This window comes from Microcebus murinus, chromosome 10 (assembly GCF_040939455.1).
Source record: "Microcebus murinus isolate Inina chromosome 10, M.murinus_Inina_mat1.0, whole genome shotgun sequence".
In the NCBI taxonomy this organism is placed as follows: Eukaryota; Metazoa; Chordata; class Mammalia; order Primates; family Cheirogaleidae; genus Microcebus; species Microcebus murinus.
In genome coordinates this window covers 50,980,932-50,996,863 of record NC_134113.1, presented here as the reverse complement: position 1 = coordinate 50,996,863, position 15,932 = coordinate 50,980,932, and the positions used below count along the sequence as shown (strand labels likewise).

General features: G+C 41.5%; 1 protein-coding gene across 3 annotated transcripts in view; it reads right to left on the bottom strand.

The window, feature by feature from the left end:
* Positions 1-15,932, bottom strand: part of ANO6 (anoctamin 6) — a 185,252-nt gene that overhangs the window by 124,622 nt on the left and 44,698 nt on the right. Inside the window, exon 1 of one of the 3 annotated variants that reach the window (XM_012748617.3) lies at positions 4,207-4,508. The exons of the other annotated variants lie outside the window; for them this stretch is intronic. Coding sequence (XP_012604071.1) covers positions 4,207-4,213 — 7 coding nt within the window. The 5' untranslated portion in view covers positions 4,214-4,508. Of the gene's footprint in view, positions 1-4,206; positions 4,509-15,932 lie in introns of those variants that run through there. 3 annotated transcript variants of the gene reach the window in all.

The following is a 15,932-nucleotide window of genomic DNA, read 5'->3' as shown; positions in this document are numbered from 1 at the left end:
ATATTACTCTGCCCCTTGGGCTTAGGTAGCTTGTTCTCTCCCATTATTCAGCTCTCTTTTCAGAATCCATGACTCAGAGTGGCTGTCCCTGAAATCCTAACTTAAACAGCCCCCAAGTAGAGCCACCATTCTCTGTCACCTTGCCCTGCTATACTTTTCTTCAGCACTTAATAATTACTTATTGAGTATGTGAGTTCCAGGAGGGAAGAGATTTCACCTTGTTCATAGCTGATGAGTCCCCAAGCACCCAGGGCAGTGTCTGTGCCATGTTAGGAGCTTCATAATTATCCGCTGAATGAATGACCAAATGATTGCTTAACTTCTGTAAGGCTAGCTGCTGGAGTGAGGGAGACCTGAATGATAATCCCAGATCTGCTGCTTCCTAACTGTGTGAGCTTGGGCAGCACATCTGACCTTCCTATGCCTCAGTGTCTGCACCTGAAAAATGGGAACAATACTAGCCCCCAGGCTTGTTTTAAAAATAAAATAAGTCATGGCATGTGAAATATATAGCACAGTAAACACTCAACAAGTATTAACTACTTGTATTGCAAATGAGTGGGGGGGGGTCTGTTATATTTAAACTTTCTTGAAGTTCTATTCATTTTTTTAAGAGGGGTATAGGTTTTGGAGGATGTTGAGAATATGCTGATGATAGTTTATAAAATGTTCTGTTACATAAAAAATGTAAAAAGTGTACATGAATTCAGTCTAACACTGAAAAAGAACAAAACTCAAGAACTGTTAGCTCTATCTAAATTCCATTTTTTTGCATTCCCTGCTGTATTTTTAAATCATACCCACTACTTACATTTTGAATGTATGGATACAATTTTCAAGCCATCAGTTAAATAACAGACTGAGACAACAAAAATTCCTTCTGAAAGGATCAGTTTTATTAGTTCAGGGTATTATTTTAGGCTAAATATAAGTGAATGCCTTTATGGTTAAGATGATTTAAATTCATATTCAAGCTGGGCACAGTGACTTGTACCTGTAGCCCCACAGTCCCAGCTACTCAGGAGGCTGAGATGGGAGGATCACTTGAGCCCAGGAATTCGAGTCTACCCTGAGCAACACAGTGAGCCCCGTCTTTAAAAAAAAAAAGTAAAAAATTTAAAAGGCCCCTGTTCAGAGGAACACAGTGAAAGAGTGGAGTGCAATCCTAGCAGCAAAAGCCTGATCTAGGTTACCCTTCCACAGCCCAGAAGCCCTGGGGACTTTTCAAAATGAGGACACCCAGATCCGGCCCCAGTGATTCTCTTTTGCTGAAGGAGTGGCAACAGTGATGATGGCCATCCTGACTGCTAACGACGTCACTAAGTGTGATCTGAACAAGGAGGCCATTCTGAGGGAAACTCAGATCTCGGGTGGGGAGGGAGGAACCTTGGCAAGAAGCTTCTGGCCCTGTGCCACGGATGGCTGATCATGTCAGCCTGCGAACGCTCACAAACTCTTCTCCAGCCCGTCTCAGTGCTGAGATGACTCCTGGCAATTGCTCCTGCAGTCACTTGACTACTCCATTTCTCAATTCTGAACATTATGCTTTTAGAAGGCCTGAAACAATGCTGTTTTCTCCACAAATAATCAACTTCTTGTGCTTCTTCTTTCATTACCCTTTATTTGATAACTGCTTCTCTAACTTGAAATTATTGTTCAGGTGCCAGTTGGTAACTACTTCCTACCACTCTCCCCAGCAGAGGGGGTAGTGGTAATGGCTTGGTGATGGAAAGGAGCCAGGCAGACCCAAACAGGAATGCTGTATCCTAATTTGGAAGCTCTTTACTTAATGGGTTCAAAGGCCATTTCTCCTAGAATTCCAACAGGGACTTCAATCACGTGATCATTCTCCAGCCGGCCAGACAAGGCTAAGGAGATTTAAACAGTTTTTACTCTTGAAAATATCATGTCGAGTTTGAGATTTTACAAAATAAATAGATTATCTTGAATACAGTTAAATCACCTTAGTGAGTCAAGCTGTTTAAAATTTCTTAAATATCCATTTAACATGTTAATTACAGAAGTGATACAAATGACATTTAACTCAGATTGCCCCTTCCTAGGGAATGTAATAATCCTGAGGCTTGTTCCAGGATCCAGCGTCTTAAGTTACTGGTCTTTTGTGAGTTCTTTTAATGCCTGCTTTTGTTCTTGTTCTTCCGTTTCATGTACCAAGTTTATACAGACCCCAGACTTTCACACGTAAAATAACTATCGACTTGGCATGCAATATGAGCTAAGGATTACAACAGGTCTTAGAGATACAAAAACAGCCACTAAGACATTTACATGGGAAGGTTTTAGGTAAATAAACATCCAAGGATCATCTCTGGAGAGCAGACACCTGACCAGGGGTAGGGGAGCCCAGGAAGAGAATCCTAAACCAATGTGGCTGGGAGCTGGATGCCCCTAAACGAAGTCCTGACGGATACATAAGAGGAAAGAGAAGACCATCTAAAAGGCTGCTCTGATAAGAAAACCCAGGCTGGAACTAAAATAGTGATGGTGGTAGTGAGGATGAACAGGAATAGATGGTAGTCCAGTGATATTAAGGTATTAGCATAAACAGTCCTTGGAGGCTGATTGGAAAAGATAAGGAATGCCTAGAGTAGGAATCCTGTCTGATCTGAGCAACTGGGTTCACTAAGTTAGAAGCCTTTCAAATCTCCAAGTCCTTCTTTGCCAGTATCAGTAGGAAATCTTATCTTCTATTTGGTAGAGAAAGAAAAATAGATTCTATATAGCATGGAAACATAAAGTTCCATTGATGAATCAACCAAATTATATTTGTTTATCCATTTAACCAACACATATTTGTTGCATTCCTGCTATACACTAGCACTAGGCAAGCTCTGGAGAGGTAGCAGTAGCTGAGGACCCTGCCTCCCTCAGCTCATCCTTCCCACCCCCTACTCTACCTGGGAGAGGTGGCCTCTCCCCTCTGATCTCAGCCCAAAGCCTCCTCCTATGCCCTGGCTCCCATTCCCACTGGCCTTCTCACTATAGATTATGCAGCACACTTTATTGTGACTTCATCCTATTCTTTATTTTCCTCCTCATCAACATTTTCATGTTCAAATTTCTTCAATAAAAAAAAAAAAAAAAAGAGGGCTGGGCGCTGTGGCTCACGCCTGTAATCCTAGCTCTTGGGAGGCCGAGGCGGGCGGATTGCTCAAGGTCAGGAGTTCAAAACCAGCCTGAGCAAGAGCGAGACCCCGTCTCTACTATAAATAGAAAGAAATCAATTGGCCAACTGATATATATATATATAAAAAAAAAATTAGCCGGGCATGGTGGCGCATGCCTGTAGTCCCAGCTACCCGGGAGGCTGAGGCAGAAGGATCACTTGAGCCCAGGAGTTTGAGGTTGCTGTGAGCCAGGCTGACGCCACGGCACTCACTCTAGCCTGGGCAACAAAGTGAGACTCTGTCTCAAAAAAAAAAAAAAAATAAAAATAAAAAAATAAAAAAATAAAAAAAAAATAAAAAAAAAGAAAGCCTCCTCCTTGGGCAATGTAGCAATATCAAAATGTCAAATGTGCATACCCTTTGACCCCACCATTCCACTTTAGGAACTTGCTCCACAGAAATTCCTGCACACACACACAAAAGATATAAATATAAACCCTGAACACGGGTTCAGATGTTCAGTGTAACATTTGAGAGACCAAAATTTCTAAGTAAAACTCCAATATCCAGATAATACTACAGCACAACAGAATACTATGCATCTGCATAGTACAAAATACAAACTGCATACAAAAATACAAACTTTAGCAGACCACATAGCAATAAACCAAATTTTTGCGGGTGAGGTAGCATGTACACAGAAAAATCTTGAAGGATATATAATACCTCACATTATTAATAGTGGATACATATGAGGGAATGAGATTATGGAGATTATTCTCAGTCATATTTTTAAATGTTTACAACTTTTACAATGAGGATATACTGCTTTGTAATCACAATAAAACAATAAAGATTAGAGGTTATCATAAAAAGTTAAAACAACTTTAATCAGCCTTCTCCGCTGCATCTATTGCATCGTACATAGTCTGAAATCCTGCACCAACAAGGCTCGAAGTACACCCGCGCCCCTCTGCCATGAATTCAGCCTCTACCACCTACCAGCTGGCTTTGGCTCATGTCAACAATGACTTGCACACTGCTAAACCTAACGCCCATTTTTATATTTTTGTCTTACTTGACATCTCAGCAAACTTTGACACAGCTGACCAGGACTTCTTTTAAAGACTCTTCTCTTGGCTTTATTCTCTTAGAGGTTCTTCCATCTCTCTGGTTTATTCTATTGGTGCCTCCCTGGCTGGACCTTTACTTCTGAAAACATTCAGCGCTCTATTCAACCTTGCTCCTCTATAATCAATACCGTGGCATTTGTTAACACATCTAGGCTAAAGGTCCTCAATGCTTGGCTCTATTTCAGATGTCTCTTTTGAACTCCAGATATATATATTCAACTGTCTGGATGGCATCTCTACTTGGAAACACCCAGACTCAGTGTTCACACGGAGCTTATGTTTCCCTCCCCACACCCTCACACCCACCCAAAGCTGGTTTCTCCATTATTTTTTATCTCAGTAAATGGCACCACCAGCTACTGAGCTGGGCAAACCAGAAACCTGGTTGCCATCCTTGATTCCCCTCTCTACCTCATTCCCCACAGCTGAACATTCACTCTCCCGAGGTGCTGAAGATTTCTTGACTGTGTCTTCCTCTCTCCATCTGCCAAGCCCCCAGCAGCTGTTACATGCACTATTGCACTAATCTCTTGACTGGTCTCCTGACTGGTCATCTGCCAGCAACTTCCACCCCTTTCCAACTCCTTCTCCTTTCAGCAGCCAAAGTGACCTTTGAAAATAAAATTTTGACCTAGTACTTTTCTGCTTTTAACTCTTTAATGGCTTCCCTTTAGGAAACCACTTCCAAATTTATGATAGCAAGCATGTGTTTATTTCTGTAATGGGGAAAAATAAGAGTAACGATTTTTAAAGGAGGCTTGGTAAAAAGAGACTGTAAGCATCGTGAGAAAAGGAGCTATATCTCTTTAGAGGCCTCTAGCATCTCAGTGCCTACTTAAGGTCTTCTCATGTAGTTGATCCTAATAAATATTGAATGAATGAGGTAGAGCAGAACCTAGGATGGCCATAGGGTTAAGGAATATATATTTTTGTTTCTTTCTTGGGCCTTGGAAGATGAAACATATATCCCTACTACATATTCACACTCACACTGGAAAGGAGTGAAAGAAAAGCACATAGGAGGGATCGCCGATGGAGACAGGCATAGGTGAAGGCATTAACATTAATCAGAAAGATGAGAGAAGGGAGAAGGAAAGATGAATGTAAGCATACATTTATATAGGCATTGTATATAAATAAAATATAATACATACAATTGTGTTATACAAATTGTTATATATAACACACATACCTATGTATTATATAGACAGATAACGTACATACATTAATATTTTGGAGGGAGGAAGAGAAAGAAAGCTGGGGCAGAACGCCCTTGCAGGTTTCCTTTCCTCCCTGATTTAAGAAGCAAGATGACCTACAGAGAAGGAGAGAAGAGTGTGAGAAGAGCAGAGACTTGAGGAAAGCAGCGAGAGTTTGCAGTAGTTTCTGTGATCGACAGGAGAGTGTCAGCTGACGAGGTGTGCTGGGCTCAGTTTCCCTTCTGCTGGGTTTTTTCCACTCCAGCTCTGCAAATGCTCAAGACTCTGACTTTCTCCTTGGCCTTCTGTCTGTTTCCAAGACAATGGCTCCCCAGAGTCAGTGCAAGAATCAAGGGTCTCGTGGTAACCTGGGGAACTATGCAAAAGGATTCTATAACTTGCCTCACGGATATTCTGTGCCAGTAACTGCGGGTAGGGGCTGTGTCTGACGTGAAGTGCAATTTGTGAAGCTCTGGCCTAAGAAACCCCACCGTGGCTTCTGGGCCACAGGCCTCCCAATCACATTTGCTCCTCAGTCGTACTGACCACAGCAGAGCACACTGGGTTAGTGGTCAAACCTGCCAGCCAAAGCCTGACATGCAATGTCCACTCTGTCTTCCCATCCATCTGAGAAGCAGCAACTTAGAGGAGAGAAAAAAATGCAGAGCTGGGGCTATTATCTCCCCACACATGGCTTTGGAGGAAAGATATGTTTCCTGGTAGGTGCTAACAGCACGGCCATCCCTGCCATAGAGCAAAAAGGAGAAAAATATAGACCTCTTTCTCTATTATCTTTCCTGTTCTTCTGTTCAAAACTAACATTTTTTCTAGCTATTGAGAACACGAATCCAAGAATGCTGAACTGCGAGCAGCTCAAAATAGCCCAGAGGAAAAAAAAATTCAGAATTTTTAACCTTTTAACAGTTTCTTGTTCATGAAATATGTGCTGCAATTTTACTTGAGACTTTAAAGATGTCAGAATTACTGAGACTGACTGACAAATACAGGGAGAAACTTAAATTTCACATTTGATTGGCTGCTGCAACTCTATTTCCTATTCTGGTGTTCAGTTACACATGATTACCTCAACTGCTCGGAAATAAAATAAATCTATAGGTAAAAAGGGACCTTAAAACCACCTATTTCAATTCCCTGGTCTTATAGTTAGGAAGTAATAATGAGCAAGAATGCCCAGGATTAATGAGTTTGTAGCAAATCTGGAAATGGGAATCCAAGACTCCTGACCCTGGGTCCTGGGACTTCCCACCATCCACCATCCCCCACTCAATGTAGCAAAAGAATTGAAGTCAGTGAAATAGAGATTCACAGCTTGCACGGAAATCTGTTTCACAAGTGCGATCAAATGCCTCGAAAACAGCAATGAAAAATGCATGTCAGTCAAACTTTAAAGATGGAGGACTGAACATCTGCATTTAGCTCTGTTCCCTCCTCAAATATTCCTAGAACATGAACCAACAAAGACAAAGAGAACAGAAGAGGAGAGATAGTAACACAATTTTGGAAGATGGAGAACAAATAGGCAAGTGGCAACTGGCTCAGCAGACTGGAGAAAGCACAACCCCAAAGTAGGAAAGCCTAGAAGCAATTTCATTCAAATTCCAAGCCCTCAGAGAGGCTGAGGAACTGGCAGCACAGGTTCCTCTGGAAGGGGGGGTGGGGGAGGAGGTGGAACAGGTTAGTGGAAAGTCTGTATAAAAAGGAGTCAGACCCCCAGATTCACTCCCTCACAGCTTGAAGACAAGTGACTGCCCCCAACCCTAGCCCCTGCCTGGGAGAAGACTGAAGTGTATGCTCTGGGAAGAGTCCACAGAGGATCTCTGCACTGGAGGACACCAGGCACCGTTGAGGATGGGAATTCCATACTGGAAAGACATTACACAAGATTACTGCTGAATGTCAAGACTCATAGACTTCTACTTAGCTTTCTGACTGGTTAATATCTGCTCTTGGTCTGATCAGCCAAAAAAGAGGCCTGAAATTACTAACATCAAGGTTTCCTAAAAAAACCAACAAAAACAAACAGCCCACTCAGGTCACCCTAAAGTCCCAGAATTGCCAAACTCTATCCACTGTCACAGACTACAGTCACCTTTAGTTAGCTACTGTGAATTAAAATAAAATTTTAAGCCCCCCAGCTGACTGAATGGCCAAGGGGACCCCAGACATACCCTAAAGCTGAGTTGCTGGCCAGGAGAAGGGAGGTCAGACATGTCTCTTCCTTCTCTTCCTGGAGATAGCCTTTATAACTCATTAACAGGCCTAAAGCTATGCAAAGACAAAGCTTAAACAACACCTGCAGGTCCTCAATTTACTTAACAAATTACTCGAACCTTGTTATATTAATATGTCCTGTGGCTTGTCTTAGGTTAGCAGACTTCCTTATCTTAATTTAAAACATCCCAATCCTTTAGACAAAGCTTCATTTCTTTAACCAATTACAAATCAAAGAATCTTTAAATCTGCCTATAACCTCTAATCCCACTTCAATGTACGCCTTCCATGTATTGATTTATGACTTTACATGGAATTCCTGTCTCCCTGACATGTATAAAACCAAACTGTAACCCAACCACTGGGAGACCACTTGCTCAAGGCTTCTTGGGTGTGGCTCTGGCCCATGGTCACTCATACTCAACTCAGAATAAACCTCTTTAAACTATTTTACAGAGTTTGGGCTCTTTTTTATAGACACTACTTTAAACAGGAGGGGACAAGACTTTCCAGACATTAAGGAAGCACCTAACAGAGAAACAGCAAGGCAACGTGGAGAAGAGAGAAAATCACAAAAAAAGAAAAGTACATCCACCAAGTAAGGGCAAGATGTTACCAAAGAGAGAGACAAAAAGAAAGAGGGAGAAGGAGAGAAATATTCAGAGAATAAAAAAGAGCTTTTGGAAATTAAAATTTTAATTTTAAAAATTAAATGATGGCATAAATTAAAAATTCAATAGGAGGCTTCCAAGATAAAATTCAGAAAATATCCAAGAAAGCCAAGCAAAAAGAGATACAAAACAGCAAACATGGAAAATGTGAGGGCCAATTCAGTAGAGTCAATATAAAAATCCAAATAACAGAACTATTCATGAATAAAGAAAATGGAGGGTAATTAATGGTCAATGAAAGAAATTTCCTAGAATTAAAGGGCATTTTTTCCAGAATTGAAGAACATCTTTCTCTCAGAACTCAACAGAACTGAAGGACACTTTTTCCCTTTTAGAAAAAAAAGAACTGGGAGAAGTGACCTTGCCAAAGTGAAAGGGTCTCCCAAGTTTCCAGCATATTTATCATTATGGAATTTCCAAACACTGGGTTCAAAGAGAAAAAAAGCCTACAAAATTCCAGAGTGGAAAGAGTTTTCAAACAAAGGACCATAAATCAGATTGGCAGGAACTTCTCAAGAACAACTTTCATAAGAAGAAGGCTTCAAAATTCTGATAGCAGATGGGTTTCCACCCTAGAAGTATATACTTAGTCAAGCCATCAATTAAAGGCCAGAGAATACAGGCATTGTCAGACCTGCAAATCTCAAAAAATTACCTTTCTCTATAAGGCACCAGAAAATGTGCTCCCCCAAAGCAAAGTAATAAACCAACAAAGAATAAGATATAAATCTAGGGCTCCAATACAAGAGAGGCAAAAGGAGTCCTCAGGATGGTGGCGCAAGGGAATTCCTAGCTGTGCTAGGAGCCTAGAGAGCAAGCTAGACAGAGTGGGGAAGATCAGAAGGCTCTGGGAGGAGTTTCCCTGAAAGGATGAATTTGATAGATTTCCTGTGTGGTTGATTATATTGAGAGATTTACAAGTGGGTAAGAGTGGTAAGAGTTTGAGGTTGAATTATTCATAACTACATAAAAAATTAAGAAATAAAAAATAAAATCAATGTCTGTTGTAGAGTCTCCAGAGGAAAAGCAATTAAACTATATTACACGGCTCATCTGTAGAAAGAATTACATAGTTATAATAAAGTAAACATTGCATATTGATCTTACCAAAATTATAACACAATTACAACTGGGAGGGTGGGCCCTGGGAAAGTTTGTGTGAGGAGAGAGGGGGATGGGGAGATGAAAAAGAGCTAAGTACTTACTTTGTATCAACAGATAATGCCTAAAACTGAAAAATTATCATTTAAGGATATTAATTAGAGATATAGAGGTAGTTACTAAAACAATCTAAAGTTTAGAGTTACTAAAACAACTAAAACTAAAACAGTTAAAGTTAAAAACACTGGCCTCTGGGGAACAGAACATGGAAAAGGAGATATAGCTGTTTTTTTATAACAAAACTTATATTATTTAATTTTCTAATTCTGTAAACACTGTAAACTTTATGTAAAACTTTCACAAAAATAAAAATTTTTCATTTTTTTCCCTCTAAAAAAAGTGGGGAGGCCAGGTGCAGTGGCTCATGCCTGTAATCCTAGCATTCTGGGAGGATGAGGCGGGAGGATTGTTTGAGGTCAGGAATTCGAGACCAGCCTGAGCAAGAGTGAGACCCCATCTCTACTAAAAAATAGAAAAAACTAGCCAGATGTGGTGAGCATCTATAACCCCAGCTACCTGGGAGGCTCAGGCAGGAGGATCCCTTGAGCTCAGGAGTTTGAGGTTGCTTTGAGCTAGGGTGATGCCATGGCACTCTAGCCCAGGTGACAGAGCGAGACTCTGTCTCAAAAAAAAAAAAAAAAAAAGTGGGGGACTTACATCATACACCTCATGGCGTGAACATATATAAACATAGGAATAGCTGCTCTGGCACCTACTATATGCCAGGCACTGTGCTGGATGCAGAACATATAACAGTGAACAAAACAGAAACCATCCCCTTTTCAGGAAGCTTATATTCCATAATAAAACTAAATATAAATATTTTTAAAATAACTGACTCTGCTCAGTGATAAAAAGGAAATAAATAGGTTGCTATGACAGAGAATAACAGGGAAGTATTGTGGGCAGCGTGGTCAGAGGAGGCTCGCTGAGGGGTGACATTTAAGTTGAGACCCGAAGGGTGAGAAGGAGTTGGCCACGCAGAGCTGAAAGAGGACCATTTGAAGAAGGGAGGAAAAGCCAGCCGAAGGTTCTGAAGCAGAAAGTAGCTCAGTGTGCTCAAGGATCAAAGAAGGCCGATGTGACTGTAGGGTGGGGAAGATGTGAGAGGCTGGGGAACAGGTGAGGCTGAACAGGAGGCAGGAGCCGTATCACACAACACACTACCAGGGACGCGACGGCCTGACGCCTCGGCGTCACAGAATGCTCTGCTGCGGCAAGAGCAGAAACAGCAGACCAGTTATTAGACTACGGTCGAGGTCCAGGTGACAAAGTTGGCCTAACATGATAGTAATGAAAATACAGAAGACAAATTCAAAACCATTTTGGGGGTAGAAGTGAAAGTATTAGGGGGAGGGAAGACGATGAAAGAGAAACCAAGGGTGACGCCCAGGTTTCTGACTTTGGGAACTGGCAGGATGGTGGTGCCATTTGCTGGGATGGCAAAGACACAGGAGGCAGGATGGGGTAGATGGGACATGCAAGCAAATCAAGCATTTCTCCTCAGACATGAGACATCCAAGAAAGAAGTTAAGGTGGCAACAGGGAGTAGGGTCTGCAACTCAGAGGTGCTGAGTGTTGGAGACATGCCTCGCGGAGTCATCTGTGAATTAACGGCATTTAAAGCCCTGGAAATAGATGAGCATGAAGAGAGAGAAGAGGGCTTCAACCATACCACAAAGAATTCTCAACATTCTGAGGTCCCGTAATGAAGGAAAGGTGAGCAAAGGACTAGGAAGGACCAGGCTAGCAGGGAAGAGTGAAGCAAAGTTGGAGGGTAGTTTCAAGAAGGAAATGGAAAACTGTCCTTAAAGCTACTCAGAGTTCCAGTAAGATAGGGATGTATCCATTGGAAGCAGCAACACACAGATTTTGAATGACCTTGACAAAATCAGTTTTAGAAGAGTGATGGAAAAAGACAGGAAATTGTAACAGAATGAAGAGTAAACAAGTAATGAAGAGGCTATAGGCCATGCATTTGGACATTTTAAAACTTTTTAAACATTTTGCTTTAAAGGGAGACAGAGAAATGAGATAGGGGATGGAGAGGGTCTAGAAAGGTATTTGGTTCTTCAGTTTTTCAGCATAGGGGTACTAGATCATTAATTCACTCATTCCTTCAGTTGTTCAACAAATGCTTACTGAGTACCCAAACAATGTCCTTACAAAGCTTGCAACGTACTGGGATGGAGACAATAAACAAATACACATATACTAATTTCAGGTTGAGATAAATGCTCTGAAGGCAAATACAGCAGGTTAAGAGGATAAAGAGCAACAGTGATATTTTAGATAGGTGAGACAGGGATGCCAGCTCTGAGTAGGTGACATTCGAGTGAGAACTGAATGGAGTACAGGAGCAAGCACCTAGAGGAAGAAGGGGAGGAAGGTGAGAGGAGGATGAGGACAATGGCCAGCAAGGGGGTGACATGTCAAGGGACAGCAGGAGGCCAGTGAGGCTGGGGCACAGAGAGGGACAGGCACAGCAGGAAGAGATGAGCATAGAGAGGGTGCAGGGACCTTACAGTACAGGCCTAAGAGTTTGGATTTTATACTATTTGTAGAGAAGCCACTAGAGAGAATATAAAGGTCTAAAATAAGAGCATTGCTCTGAACTCAAGACCATGAGGTGCATGAATGGAGACAGGAAAAGGTTTTAGAAAGCAATTACAGAAGTCCCAGCAAGAAGTGGTGGTGGCCGGGCTTGGGTTTAGGTGTGGGGGCAGGGATGAGGAGTGCTTGGATTTGGACAGATGCTAGTGGATGGAATATGAGGTATGAGGGAATGGCAGGAATGAAGGATGACTTCAGGAGTGGGGGCTGAGCAGCTAGGTGGAGTCACTGCAGAGATGAGGAGAAAGGGAGGTTTCATCAGAAGACAAACCAAGGATTTGGTTTTGATTTAAGACCGTGCAAATGAATGAGATCACATAAGGAGCTGACATGGGGAAGAGGTCAGAGCACTAAGCCTGGGGCACTCCAAAGTTCAAAGGCCAGAGGAAGAAGAGAGGGATCCAGCAGGGGAGACTGAAAAAGAACAAGTGAGTTATCAGCAGAATCAAGATGGAGTAGCAACATGGGACCTAGTAAAGAAAGAATTTCAGCAGCCGGGCGCAGTGGCTCACATCTATAATCCCAGCACTCTGGGAGGCCGAGGCGGGAGGAACCCTTGAGCTTAGGAGTTTAGAGCAGCCTCAGCAAGAGCAAGACCCCATCTCTACTAAAAATAGAAAAAATTAGCCAGGCATGGTGGCACATGCCTACAGTCCCAGCTACTCGGCAGGCTGAGACAGGGGGACGCCTTGAGCTCAGGAGTTTGAGGTTGTAGTGAACTATGATGATGCTACTGCACACTCCGTCTCAAAAAAAAAAAAAAAAAAAGAAGGAAGAAAGAATTTCAGCAAGGAGGGAGAGGTAGTGGCCAACTAAGCTCAGTACTAATAAGATAAGCAGATAAGCATGAGCTCCATGAGAAAGAGCCAAGAACCTCTGTGACTCACGGTGAGTGAATAATGCTCTGCGATAACATTCCTTATCCATAAGCATATCCAGACTACTTAGTAATCTGGAATAGTAACCCTCCATTCATTTAGAACACCAGCACTCTGTTCCCAAGGGTGCCTCATCCCGTGGCAAGCCTCCTTCAGGACTCTCCCAGGAAGCAACCCAGGAGGTCCCTGTGCCTGTGAACAGAAACGGCTCTAATGCATAGGCTTAGCAACTGGGAAGCCGACAGTGCTCGCAGAGAACCAGATGTGTTGGGGCAGCACAGACCCATTCTCCAAGTTTCTACATTTTTCTGACTCACAGCCTGTGAGAGGAAAATGAACAGCAATCGAGTTTTTCTTGTTCCCATATTACTGATGAGGAAACTAAGGCACAGAGAGTTTAAGTGATCTGCCCAAGATCACACAGCCAGCGGGAAGTAAAGCCAGGCTTCTCGAACCCAGGAATCTCATGGAAAAGCACAAATTATTGACCCATTTGTTTTGTTGCCTCCCTCAAATCAAACGTGTGATTTCTGAGAGTGAGATCACAAAATTCTACCCGAACCACATAACTTTTGACCCAAATTGGCCACTCATTCTTCCCTTTTGAAATGTTTGACAAACATTGAATATATTCAAGGTGGTATATATACAATGTGATGATTTGACATATACACTGTGTAATGATTACTACAATCAAATTAATTATTACATCTCATCACCACTCATGCTGTACATCAGATCCCCAGAACTTGTTCATCTTTTACTAAAACTTTGTACCCTTTGACTAACATCTCCCCATTTCCCCCATCCCCTGGCAATGACTGTTCCACCTCTGCTTCTAGACTTTTACAGATTCCACATATAAGTGTATTATCACACAGTATTGGTCTTTCTGTGTCTGCTTATTTCACTTAGCATAATGTTCTCCAGGCCTGTCCACATTCACAAGTGTCAGGATTTCTTTCTTTTATAAGGTGGAATAAAATTCCACTGTACATATGTACCACAGTTTCTTTATCCACTCATCCATCAACAGACACAGGTTGTTTCCAGATCTTGGCTATTGTGAAAAATGCTGCAATGAACCTGGAAGTGCGGATATCTCTTCAAGATACCAATTTCATTTCCTTTGGGTATATACCCAGAAGTGGGATTGTTGGATCGTATGGTAGTTGTATTTTTAATTTTTTTTCCTTAGGAACTCCATACTATTTTCCATAATAGCTGTACAATCTATATCCTCACCAACAGCGTACAAGGGTTCCCTTTTCTCCATACCATCACCAACATTTGTTATCTCTTCTCAACTTACTGGTGTTTAGTAAGAACAAGGGACGCTAAAGCCAGCCCTCTTCCACCAGCATAGTTAGTAACAAGTCTCTCCTAGAGACCTCTCCATTCTCATGACACCAGAGGCCACATTCAATGGAAAAGCTCAGGGACTTTCACATCAGACAGACTTGGATTCCAATTTTGGCTCTGCTCCTGAGTGAACAGGTAAATGTAAAAACCAGTGTGAACAAGTCCTAATTTTCAGGGTACTAGAAAGATCTGATGGCACAGCACAGGTAAAGACACTGAGCCTTACATATTTAAAAAACCCTTCTTTCCCTCCTTCCCCTTCTTTTCTCTTCCAGAATGCACTGCTGGGTCTGTGAAGTCAGTATAATAGAAGTTGGTTACTCATCAATAGCTTTTATGTTTGTTAAATTTTTCATCCAAATAGCAGCAAAAAAGTTAAACAAATAAAAAATAAAAAGACTGGAAGGAGGTGGTTCTTCAAATTTTCATGTTTTATCTTCATGAAATATTTGCATTTTTGTATAATAAAAATTACTTAATATAAACGTGTTTTACATTTCCCTCCAGGAATATTTGTGTTAGGATGATTTTTCCTACATACAGTGACTTCACTTCTACACTGCCACACTTCCATTTGCCCTGGGCTATGATGATTCCTAACAATACGCATGCATGAATAAAGTCTTATTAAGACTTCAAAGTGGTTCTACATATTTCCATTATTATTATCTCCTGTCTGCACCAACTTAACATCTTGTGGTCTATCCTACAACATAGCCCAGTTTGCAGTTTGGGCTCCAAAGAATTTTAACTATGACTTTTCCATCCAAGAAGATCATTACTGCCTATTACCGCTCTATGGAGCCTCCTGACCACCTGTAGGCTGAAGAGACACTAGCTGCAATCTTGCTTCCTGAGACAAACCTTTGTTACACCTACAAGAGTAAACATAAATACAGCAAATCTGAAAATATTTTTCCATTAAAAATAAGACACTGGCCAAACATGATCCTAAGACAATTGGAATGACAGAAGACAACAGATGGATTTTTTAAAATCATTTGAAAAGATCTGAACACACTAATCCAAAGAAGCCAAAGGATTTAATTCAGCTCTACTAAATAGAACGTGGCTGTTCAGAGTTATGATTTAGTATGACAGAGAAAATAATTCGGTCCTCAAAACATATTTTCATAAAACAGCATTATTTTCTTCCAACGACTTTTTGTTTCTAGGTAATGCCACATGCTCCCTTACGTTGTGCCATGTACACTCGTAAGTATGTTATTCAAAAGTCCCTGGATGTTGTAAGTACCTTGAGCAACATGTAAGGTCACTGAAATCTTGTTTTCATTATTCTGTTGTCAAAATCCCCTTGCCAAACGTTTTTTGCTAAACCTCTCTCTCCTGGAAGGCAGGGTGGGAAGCCCTTTTTGTTTATAAGATCCTGACCCACAGTACAGTGGGCCATACACAGGTAAGAAACAACTTTTGCTTTCAGAAGCTATTTTCTGAAGCAAGCACACAGGATTGGATTATTTTTAGCAACCCATGTGGACTAACAGATGAATAAAAAGGGGAACTCCTTTGAAGTTAGGGAACTTCAAATTCAACA